The sequence below is a fragment of the Anopheles arabiensis genome, chromosome 2 (assembly GCF_016920715.1).
Source record: "Anopheles arabiensis isolate DONGOLA chromosome 2, AaraD3, whole genome shotgun sequence".
Classification (NCBI taxonomy): domain Eukaryota; kingdom Metazoa; phylum Arthropoda; class Insecta; order Diptera; family Culicidae; genus Anopheles; species Anopheles arabiensis.
Window position 1 is genome coordinate 82613760 of NC_053517.1, and position 12433 is coordinate 82626192.

At 46.5% G+C, this 12433-nt stretch overlaps 1 protein-coding gene and 1 long non-coding RNA gene across 3 annotated transcripts in view; one reads left to right on the plus strand and one right to left on the minus strand.

The window, feature by feature from the left end:
• Window positions 1–12433, plus strand: part of LOC120902599 (autophagy-related protein 13 homolog) — a 36991-nt gene that overhangs the window by 15590 nt on the left and 8968 nt on the right. The window contains exon 2 of the mRNA XM_040311458.1: window positions 131–500. Within this exon, the coding sequence (XP_040167392.1) occupies window positions 131–500 (370 nt within the window). The remainder of the gene's footprint in view (window positions 1–130; window positions 501–12433) is intronic.
• The window catches only part of LOC120902604, a 1871-nt gene continuing 361 nt past the window's right edge, over window positions 10924–12433 (minus strand). Inside the window, exon 2 of one of the 2 annotated variants that reach the window (XR_005739443.1) lies at window positions 10924–11531. This is a non-coding gene — a long non-coding RNA (uncharacterized LOC120902604). The other variant, XR_005739442.1, reaches the window with a different exon arrangement.

Sequence of the window (12433 nt, forward strand, 5' to 3'; positions counted from 1 at the left end):
ATTGTGATCCAACGTTACCGTGTGCCGTGTGAAGAAGATTTCCATTTATGTATGGCTTTAGCTTGTTACAATCTTTTGATGAATTCTCATACATTTTTTCTCTTTATTCTTGCTGCTCTCCTCTACATAGTTTAACATCTCAATCACCGACCAGCAGTCTATCCTTGATGTGCTTGTCGAGACGAAGAAAATCCTCGCCGACGGTGGGCAGCATGAATCGATCATCACGCGACTGCCACTGTGCGTAGAAATCTCACTCCAAACGGCCGAGGGTGGTAGCATGATATTGGAGTGCTGGACGCTGAGCATCAGGACGGACCAAACGAACGCACCCCAGCGCGCCAACCAGGTGATCTACAATCGTATGAGCTTGCTGCTCAAGTCGCTACTCTCTGTCACACGTGTTACACCGGCGTACCGCGTATCGCGCATGAAACGGGCCGACTCGTACGACATCTACTACCGCATCTACACAGGCGAACCCCAGACGAATCAGTTGGGTAAGTAGATATTGTGGCGGGAGTTGTTGTTTTAGTTTTGACGGGGACTGACTAGTATAGGACGGAACAAGACACTTTTCGTAACGACTGTATGAGCTCCAGACAAGAACGTAGATCTCATCACCATCGTAGACTGTAAACATGTGAGACAACGGAACACATGAAAGAGGAAAAAGGCAACCACAGTGAGCGTTGACAGGCAACAAAAACTGCTCTAGGGTCGTTGCAAAAGTCAAGCTTAATGTGAGCGAGTAACCTTTATGCGAACCAAGAAACCGCTACTTTTATGTCCCAACGTGGCCTGCGAGTTAAAAAGCAGTTCAGAAGGCACACCAACACGACCAGCGAACGCACGGCATATTCTGTCGCGTAAACCACACGATGCACTGTATCGAAGTGACGTGGAACAGGTTTTATTTTTCGCAAAGTGCGTACAGCTCCAAACATGGAGCCCTTAGCGCACGGTCGCCGCGGTTGCAGAACTTTGGCGCCAATGTGCGAAGGTTGAGGTATGGTAAAGTTTTGCACCGGCAAAACTTAATTATCCCCTTCTCTCAACTGTAGCCGCTCCTGAGCGAAGGAGCTTTTGGTTTGCGCCCCGGCAAGGCACTGTTCCCTTTCACGTTGGTATAGAGGACAGAAAGAAGGGCATGTGTGTGTGTGTGTGTGAGAGAGAGAGAGAAGGTTCCTTTCACACACATTGGCGCCTAGAAGTTGTGATGTGTTTGTGTGAAGGAGTAAGTGTCAACGATCGCTTTTTTGTTGCAAGATTTTGGACTAGAAAACGGTCAACGACACATTGGAAGCCATACGACACAGTTTAAACCTTGCAGCTGACGACAGGTTTGAATTGTTTCTTGCAATATGTTGACAACAATATCGAATTTTCATTTTAGCATCAAGAAAACACACCGTCGAGCATCCGTTTGACGTGCGGCAGCAGCCACGTCTGATCTCATCACCCTTCCTGAGGAATCAAGAGTCTATGCCCAAAAACCAGTTTTCGCATCTTCATCTCTCGTGCCTCAAACCTTCAAGCGAATCGAATCGTGACCGAAGCAAATGATGAGGCATCCATGTTTTTGTCTGATCGTTTGCGAGCTTCAAGACGGTAAAAACATAAAAATGCTCCACAGGCTTAGCACACAGTACATAGGAACAAAAACAAAAGAAGCCTAGTACAAAGTTAAAGTCTGTGTGTGAGTGTGTAAAGGTGCAATATCTAGCACCAGACGACCTTCGAACAAAGTCGCAGCATCACGTACCACATTCTCGGGGTCTGATCGGCCTGCGCGCGTTACACGCTGTAAAAGAATTATCTTCCCCTTTTTTACCTGCTCCACACCGCAAAGGGTGTTGTTAGTGATGCAAAAAGGGCACCCCATGATCCTCTCATCCCCGCGTGCAAAAATTAAATCAGTGAGTCTGATTGTTTTCACTGCTCGCGGTGCAGCAGGTGCAGCTGGGTTTGTTGCATTTTTTTTTTGTAGAGATGCTCGACTGTGCGTGACGATGAACGCGCTCGGCATCGGGGTGGTGCGTGTTGTGCATTTCGCATCGTATACGCACTCCGCTTGGCGAGCGCCCGCTGCCGCCTGGTGTTGCAATGGTGGAGATGTAGGTACAAAGCAGCAGCCCGCCAAGTATCGGTGTGTGTTAATCGATGAATATCTGTTCAAGGATGCCGGCATTGTTAAATATTTAAACAATGTTCCAACGGTTCGATGATGCAACGCTATCTTAGTGCACGGAGTGGCGCGCGCGCGCGCGCTGATCATTGGTTTGTATTGTGATGAATGTTTAGAAAAGGGCGAAGATGAGCCGCGCGCTAATAGGTGAAGTGATTGTTCAATATTGTTTGAACACCTGCATCTTCACCGCGCGGAGGAGATGCAGTAAATGGAAAATTGCAGAACAGTTAAAGTTATTGTTAAAAAAATCCCTAAACAACATTGGACATTATTTTCAATTTAAAATTGATGGAGATGTCGGGGAAGTTCATTAAATAGACATTAAACTGTCAGCACAGCTCATCTTCCCGGTAATTGCAAATGTGACCTTGTCGCTTTCTAAATCGCTTTTAAAATGCGCTCGGGGTTTTGTCCCATTCAACCGCTATCTGTGTGTTGCAGGTGCGGAAGCGTGCGAAATGTCGTGCCCGTGCGGATAATCACGCGCGCGCGCGCGCACACATTTCACGGCGCATGCGCGCAAGATTTTTTACTGGCGCCGGCGAGATAGAACGCGCACGGCCAGCCGTGCGGTGTATCCCGATAATTGGCTTTAATTAGGTTTGATTTATGATGCATCACACACACAAACGGCGGGTCTAGTGCGCTCACTTTCCCACTGTTCCGCTCTGTTCCTGTCTGTCTGTTCGAAGAGTCCGAAGGTCATCATTATTTTCTACTTCCCCCACAGACGCGCTAGAGGGGCATCGTTTAGACAAGTTCTAGTTGATGATCATCGGCGATAGAAATTGTAGCTGTAGGGGGTGTACGTCGGATGAATCAACAGGAAGCAGAATGAACTATGGGAAAGCTGTCGTACGATCGGACACACTGTTTCTCCTTCTGCCGTCGGTTGTGTCGCGCATTTAAGCGGAAATGCAATGCTCGGCAGTGCGCTATCAATCACATTGCTAGCTTTTTTTCCTCCACTTTTTCTCTTGGCTCATATATCGGCTACAACAATGCACATTTCACGCGTTTGGATAGCAACAGAACACAATGGGAGACACACTCTGTGCCGGCCGTAAAAATGTCAAGGAAGTAGAAACACACGAACCGCCGACCGTTGGGTCGACAACGAGAGAAGGTTACCCGCTGCTGCTAACGGCTGCCGCGATACGGTTAAGCGACAACAGTCAGAATCTCACGTCTATCGGTTCCTCGTGCTTCCTTATCGGTGTGGCGGTGGGTTACTTTCATTGTTGGGTGACTTTAGGGCAAGTAGATAGAGGGGTACAACAACGAGAGGGGGTGGTGTGCAACGACACAAATACATGGAAGAACCCATGGGGCGTAGAACCAGGTCGAGGAGCTGTTGTAGCCGCATGACACCACCCGAGGTTCGTATGCTAAGTAGGGCTAGGAGATATCCAACCTGTCTTTATCCATCCAGGTCGCTAGTGTCGATTTCGTTGGTGGCCAAATCGTTGATAAGATCAAGCTCTACCTGACCCTCTTAGGTCGTGGAGCACGTGATTCGGAGTTCTGCTTTTCAGCTCCAAACTGAACCTGTCGTTGTAATTGTTGTGCCAATGCACGAACTTCAAGCCACGTAAGCTTTCACACTTTTCTATAGTCTTTTTTTTTGTAGCATTCCTGTGGATGGACATAACCAACAAAAAAACCGTATCGAATAACCATCCGTCAATTGATGCCCGCGTCGTCGGGCGGAAGTCATTGAAGTTTTCGTTACCTTTTTGCTGCGAGTGGATTGTTTCCGCCGATACGGTGTGTCCGTGGTGTTGGACAACGTATGTGTACACCCTCACCACCATCGTACTCGGGCAAAAATGCATAGAATGGAATGTGAAGAATGTGACACCCTGCTGCCACTGCCCAGCGACGCGTAGTTCCGGCTATAGAAACTGCTCGGAGCTGCTGGAATGTGGTGGTGTGTTGGAGCACCGTCAAATTGACCTTGTGCACGGTTTTGGATCCGATTTGGGCGTAATTCGTTTTTTGGAAAGGGTAATAAATTCGAGCCCTTCCATGCGGCGTTGGCAGTGGGCATGCCAAACGTTTAGAAAGTGCAGCCGTGGTGGCAGCGGACACGATGCATGCTTCAGGAGTCGTAAAACGGTTGAAGGTTTTCGCTAGAATTGGGTGAAGGTTTCTCAAGACACAACTTTTTTGAGCATGAGAGCGTAAAAAGCGTTAAAATACTTATTTCAAGATGCTTAATTTCTGTAAGTGGAAGTAAATCGTTCCTGTTTAATGTACCCTTTTTACCTAATTAAGTACATTAACAAGTGATAAGTTGTGCATTTAAACTCCCATTTCCATAGCTTTTGCTTCAAACCTTTCCACGCACGTTGCAGGGAAGTAAATGACCGACCTAGGGGTCGAACCCCTGTGCGGCCCCGTTCTTCCCGTCGACTCGCAACGAACGACTTGGATGTATAAAAAACTGTCATTACCTTTCAACGTATCAGCGGCTGTCATGTACATTATGCAATTTATGCGAATAAATTAAACCCAAACCTTGTGGCGCGACTGCACCAACACCCTGCGAAAGGCCCGGTGGAGGAGGAGGTTACTCAAAAGAACCTTAGAAAGTGTACGAACTGAAGTCAAGCTACTCAAAAAGGTGTAAGCGTGTGTGTGTGTTTGATATTGTTTTTTGCTCCAATTCAGTCAAGCATATAATCAAAGTTTGGATAAAACACGCCTCACGCACACTTTAAGGAGGCATTTTAAAAAACATTGTACTAGTATTTTTCTATCGAATGCGTACGTGCCAGTACCAGTAACTACCCCTTACTTTATTGCTTTACTCCATCCGCAAGCGCGCAGTGATCGGTTTGACGGTGGCGCCACTGTGGCGATAATTTAAATTTCACATTACCCTCGGAAGCCCCTTCCAACAGCGCGAATGCACGGCGGGATATTTGCACAGATGCAAAAGCACACTGCTGCAACAGCCAAGCTACTGCCCGTGAATGCATTCAAACGACGACGGTGCAAAGCAGGAGAGAGAAAAACATCTTCCAATCAGCGGGAATTGGCACACACCAAAAAAACCAATTCCCCCGTGTTCGATCGACGGCAGCGGAGGCTCTACTGGAAGTAAAAAAACAACCTCGCCACGTGCCACGTCCAACAGCATGAAGATACTTTGGTGTCAAGCAACAAATAGCTACAGAGAGCGAAGAAACGCACGAGCGATAAATTACACTTCGGGCAGCGCGCATCGTGCGTTGTGGCGCGTGGCTGGATTTGCTGAAAGATTACCTGTCTCTGCAGCCAGTCTTACAGTGACTTCCATTTGCCCTCCGCAAGCAGAAGTGCGTTGAAGAGAGGTGTAAGAAAGTGACTGAAAAAAGGGAAGCAGTTAATTGCATATATGTATAGAGAGACACACAAGCAGCAGACGTCCCGTCTTTGGTCGGGAATTTTCAACCTGGTGCTCCTGGCAATGCTTTTTTTTTGCTTCAGGAAGTGCAGAATTTATCATTGAGTCGTGAACCTGTCGCCCCGTAATGACTGGCGCTGCTGCTAAATTACCCCTTCAGCATCTTGGGGAAGGAGGAGGAATTATTTGACCGATTAATTTGTACACCGTCCAAAGAGGGGTCTTTTCTATCCCTCATCCAACCTAGAAGTAACCTCCAACAGAGGACGATCCGAGGTGTCCAGCACCGAGGATAGAGTGTGTGTCGTTTGCGCTCAGCGTCGTACGCTGATAAAATATTAATTAGCAGGATATCGTTTTTACCCATCTTGTTACAAGCTTAAAATGCGCGGGGGTAGACCGAGAGAGGAAGAAGGTGCATTTTAATACATATGCTAATGCACACATAGAAACCGGTTCCCGAGCGGTGAACTTTCCGTGCTAAAGATTCCCGCTCTGGGTTGGGAAGGTACGACCAGCCAACAACTACAACCGGGAACTCCGGTAATAAATGAAACGTGTCATATTTCTTCTCGGCGCCCACCACACTATCACGCGTTGACCTGTATGGAGTTGTTGGTTGAAGTCTCATTATCGGTCCCAATGTGTCACAGGCGCGCTGGTATAATAGTTTCTACAGGAGAATCACGTTTTGGTTGATTCTCTTAAGTACAACCTACAAAAAAACCTTTTCTTTTTTGCGTTAGCCAATTTAATTATTTTATTATTTAGTAACGACCATGTTGGCCAGTTTGTGTTACAGTTGTGTACTACACCCAACACTCACTCACACCGTTACATCGCCATCGGTGTGGTATCGATTTTTGAAATTGCAAGCTTTATGATTGCCCACATTGCCGTGGTCGCCGTGGTTGGCTTGGCAGATTTTAACCTAATTAGAACGTGCTGCGCGCCTTTACGTCGCCCGAAAAGAACGAAGCAACTAAGCGATAGCATACAGTCAACTTCAAGGTCAGTCCCGATTAGCATCCCCCCAGGCTCTCCACTGTGCCCCCTAGTCCAATCATTCCGAAATTTGGAGTAGGTTAGAACCATTTACTGGACGGTCTGCACGCAAACTACCCGAACGACGGCGATGACGATGTCGGTTGCATGTTGTGTGGGTTACACCGCGTCCTCACTTGAACGGTTTCCTCAATATTCGCAGTCAATTTACCTTGGCGCCTCCGAGAGCTAAGTGGTCCCGGTCTCCCACCGGTACGTTTCTAGTTGCATAAAAATAACAGGAATCCTGAAGAATGTGTTGGCATGTTCACGACCCAGCCGCCTATACGTAATGCTTTTTTTGTTCCTTCCTGCCTCAAACGAAATCTCGGAAGGGGGGAAAGCGTTTGTTGGAATATTGGAAATGAAAGGGGCAAAGGTTTTGCATGCTCAGTGATATAATTCTGTTACCAGTTTATGCCTTCCCATGGGTATTGCGCTTCAGCAATACAGGGAGAGCACGGCGTTAGCTAAGATACGGGAGAGAATCGAGTTGGCAGCATGGTCCACTAGGGTTGTTGTTTGTTTGCTGTTGGATTGCCCTGTAGCAACAGCAGCAGCACACACACAAACTACGAACTGGTTCTAACCGGGAGAAACATCTAGCCATCAATTACCGGTGGTTTCGTTTTTGTGGAGTCCAATCTACCACCTAGAAGTATCCACTTCCTCTGTGCTTCCTCGCTCGTGATAAGTGTTTGCTCTTAGATTTGAGTGAGGGATGTCCAAGAATCATATCAGTTTCACTATTTTTGTGCCATGCCATTCGTTGTGTTTATTGCCCATTTAGTGATCGAGTTCCACGGGACTTCCGTAGTGCAGCTGTCTAGTCGTACGACCTTACAACAAGCTCTTCTTGAGTTCAAGCCCCGTAAGGGGGGATACCTCCTATAGGTGCAGGAGTTCAGTTATCATTCTTATATCAGTGAAACTATCAGTCACAGGTTGTCAATTTCTCTTTACTTTGACAAGAAGACTCATACTTCTACTAGACCTGCGATGTGCCAAATAAGCAGAATAAGAAGCAATTTAACTTGGAATCGTTTCCCCATATACTATACCTCATAAACTTTGATAAATACCATACGATGTTCTCAAAAGGTAACAGTCCCCAGCCTTAGTCCTCGCTCTTATCTCAATTTCTGTACCAGTTATCATCTGAGCGATGCCGGGGCATAATCATGACAATGGTGTGCTGTTTTATTGACATTACCAATCTCAGGAAGTGAATTCTCAAAACATACAACCAACGTGTCACGTTCCATTGCCGGCTGTATGTGTGTTCACGGGGCCCCATATCTGGTAACTCTGGGTATACTGTGCGATCTCATCATGATTAGGCGCGATCTTCCTCCCTTGGGGGTACAGGGTTTATTATGGGGAGTGCATGTGAGTGTGTGATTGATCTTTTAAAGCTTTGTTATTTTTGTTGACATTTGTCGCGAATGTCAGGCATCTGTGGAAGGAACTGCAAAGGTGCAACGTTATCTGGTAAATGTTTGTTATTTAACCGGTTTATTGGACCTCGAAACCTAGCAATGAGGTTTGTTCATTATCTTGCAATTAATCATAAATGTGTTTAAAGCGCCGTCGTTTAGTTAGAAAATCAAATTCGATTCCTATTATTACATACTAAAGGTACTGTGCTCTTATGGTGAGGAATAAAAGCAAAACCAACAATTCATCCAAATTCTTGTGCAGCTGCTGATGGTGGTCCATATGTGAGTGGTGATTCGCACAGAGTGGGGCAACACTCCGAACCGCTGTTGGAATGTCGTTCAACTGCATTCCTCAGGACATACCCTTTATTGCAGTTTTGCATACGACACCTTCGTTTCCCCTACGTCTCATTTGCCTGCTACCAAGTGCCAAGTGCAACTGAGCCAGCTCTTGAACCGTTAGTAGCCGTCCGTTGTGTCCACGTTGTTGTTTGCTCTCAGCTTTTTATTTTTTGCGATAAATATGACTTGCTGAAAATTGTATTCGATTCAGCCTCTCCCCCGAGTAACCAACCGACGATGACGGCGACCACTAGCCGGCGTGAGAGACATGCACATGCAATTAGGCGAACATGCGCTACGATACACGGTGCACCACCGGTGTGCAGCGCCGTGCAACAAATATAGCTCGACCCCGTACCGGTGCGAAACCGTATACTGAAGAGGAGGCTATTTTTAAAACAGTCATGTAGCCGTATCGCAACCAAAACACACACACACACTGGCTCTGACTAGTGTTCAATGTCACAGGAACGGAAGGTGCCGGCTGTGAAAAGAAAATTATAGGCGATTTCTTCCTCATCGTCGTGTCTGACTACCGAGAAGGCAGCAGCGTGCCGGTGTTGTGGTGGCACGATCTCTCTCGGCTTTCCTTCGACAAACGCAAAACGCTCGACATTGCCAATTAACCGGCTGTATTTTATCGCTCGTTTTTATATACGATCAACCCTCCATGCGATTTATCAATCGATCGAGCCTGAGTAAGGAGTGTCGCGGAAGAGGTTCACGCGGCTCACGCGCTTTAGTACAACCGGGATGGTGTACACGTTTCCTTAAAGGGTCGTGTTTTGCTAGTGTTGTGCCACCCGATCATAATGTGTTGTGTTGTTGTTTTACCGGCTGTGTCCGGTTGTGCTGGTGGCCGGTTGTTTGTGTTGTCCGATCCGCCAGCGCATCAGTAAACAAACCATACAGCACACCAGCATCATGTATTTTCCATACGCATAAAAGCATTAGAAGCGCTCTTCACATTTCCAACTCCAATGTTTTGCGTTTTAATGAGTTCAGATGCTGCAGACTTGCTGCTCGTAAACAATAGAATGTTTTGGTTTCCTTTCGTCCTCTTACAATCTCCCGCTCCCCCCAGGAATGGGATTAAAATTAGAATGCTTTGTTGTTGTGAGCTGCGGTGCTACTGGTGGTCGGTTGTTTGTTTCAGATTTGTTTTTCTTTTCCAATCAAACCTTATAAGATGCAGTTAGAATCTAGAGAAAAAAAAGTTGTTTTGTTTAACTCTTTATTCAACATCAAAACACTTTGGCCATTGTTTTTTTTTTAATTCTCATATTCACTCGCTCGTTCTTATCTGTAAATCCACGGCGAAGAAACTCCCCAAGAATCTTTGTTCCGTTGCAACGAGAGGCTTAACCGTTTGTTCAAAGTCCAGTAAAATGTGAATCATGTGCAAAGAGTTCATCGGAAACGTGATCCTCAGTTTACCATTCAGATTAATGTGTAATAAATCCTGTACTACTGATATTGATACCATTTAATATCTTCCTTCAGCAAATGACTATTTTATTGTGTTAGATATGTACCATAATGTATCAGACATTGTGCAAAAGCATTCTTTGGCGATAAGATAATCGTTTTCCCCCTTGTTCCGATGATAACATTATTTTTTATGCTAACTTTTGGTTCTAATGAGATAATAAGACATCTTACTTTTGATATTATGACGCGCAGCACTGAAGTTATTCTCATATCCCTGCAGAATACTGGAAAATAAATCCCCGGTGGTACATACCAAAGCTAATTACATACCAAAGTCTGAATCAAAACTGTCCCCCCAATTTCGGTGCGCCTGACTTATCGGCGGACACAAGATAAACGCCCCAGGGTGTTCCAGTGTTGTTGATTAGCTGGGTTAGGAACCTCCCCGGAGGAGGGGGAACCCTTACAGATAACCCCCCATGGAAGCTGATACCCGTTGTACACCAAACAAACCCCGTAACCCCTTAGATCACCACCTGGTGCCTTCCCTGGTTAACTCCTAAAGACGATTGAAAGGCACCCCTACACCGGTTCTTCGTGGTTTTGCGTATTATTTTGCACCGAATAGTAATGCACCAATCAGCGGCAGAGCGTCCTTTACTCAAAAGCTAGTTAAGCTTATCAGGACGAAGCCCCAGGAACCCAAGTTTGAGCGAAACTAATCAGAACTAAAAAAAAATGCAGTAAGGAACCATCCTTATCACATCTACTCCCCAAGCGAGAGATTGACGTCAATGGTGGAATTGGAAAAAGGTGACGAGCCTCAGTGAGTGAGAGAGCGAGAGAGATCAAGCTACTGCCCAACTTCAAGATTGTCTTGTCGATCGATCCTCTAGACACTTCTCATCTCACCGCCATCTATCTTTCCCAAAGGTGTGGCGGGAAATGTCTGGCATGCCAAAAAGCCAAACAAAAATATTTCTTCTACTTCACTTTCAATGTACTAAACAATGTTACTAAAATTCAGTTAAAACATAAAATCAATGGAGTTTTCGGATATTTGTAAAGCGTACAAAAGTCAACTGTTTTTGATAATTTTTTTTTAATTGAGTTCGTGAATTCCGTTTTTGTTTGACACAGCGACAACCTGTCAATCGTCCGTCCTCACCAAGATATATCGCAAGGGTCCAGAGACGTATGTGTGAAGCGTTGGACTTTGTCCGGTGGGCGATTGAGGTCGAACGATGCAGTCAGTCATAGCGAAACGACCTCGTCTAACATCTTCGTTTCATCTGACTGCATCCGACGGCATCCACACATAGAGAGGTTCTCTAGTCACCAATCTTGAAAAAGGTGTGTGCTGTACGTGTGGAAGGTCTTTCCCCGGGGCCAACTCATTACAGTGAATATCTTGTATTCTATCTCACGAAACGACAACGAACCACTGGTCACCGATTACAAAACACGAAAAATAGACATGCTGAGGAGACGGGAGACCTCCGGAATTTCTCAGAGTAGGTGGATATTGTTTTGGCGGGCAAACATGCTCGGATCCTCCTGGCTTTAGCAATCTCTCTCGGTATTAACGCGATTGTGCCAAAAATAAACCCTCTGTGCCGGCTGCTCACGTCCGGCGTGTATGTTTTTTTCCTGTGCTATTTTTAACCATCGCATCTGACCGTGTATGTGTGTGCTGTTAGAGAAAAAGAGAATGGGGTAAGAAAATGTACGATCGCCTGGGTCGCGTCTACAAGCGATCGCTCAAGATCGCAGATCTCTTTGTGTTGGTACCGGGCGGCGGACGATCGTTTCGACACACATTGGAAAGCTATCGGGTTTGCAATCGAGCACCGGTTTGTGCTGCAGTTTTGCGTTGCTTTTGCATAGCAACAGCGGCGTGCCGGTTGGGTTGCATTCACTTAACCACCCCAGAGATCAGGAAGGTTCTCTCTCTCTCTCACTCACTCTTTTTTCTTTGCTCAAGAAGTAGTATAGTAAACAAAGTTCTCGGGCCTGCGATCACAAGTGAATGGCGAATCGTGGCTCGTCGCGAAGTAGTAGTAACGTGGTTTGTGGTTTATTTACGATAGCAGACCTGGGGTTGAGCCAAATTGGATAATCGACGCCCATCGGTGGCAGATGACAGACGCCTTCTGGCGCGACGAAAAAGCCCCCTATCGACGGGGGGAAACCCCGTGACTCTAGTTTGGTTTGCTATCAAAAAGTACTCCCCACGCGCCATTATGCAACCCTGGGGAGTACCCGTTCTTTGTTGGGTGACAAGGGGCCATCAGGCAGCAACGCATGTAGAGGGCGCGGCTCACACTGCTCATCCTCTGTTAAGGGTTTCTTCGTCCGATCAGTACACACGTACTCAAGCAAAAAAAGCGATGCAAAACCATGCAAATACAAACTGACCATCGACCGCCAACGACACCGAGCGGGCGGGTTAGAGCGGGCCCCCATGGTCGAGTATCAAAACAAAACGATTATCTCTACTCTGAGCCCGGGTGGCCGGATGGAACGGAGCGCGGGTGGTTGGCAAGGGTGTGTAATGGGTGTTGGAAGGGTTGAGTATTTAAATTGGTGGACAAT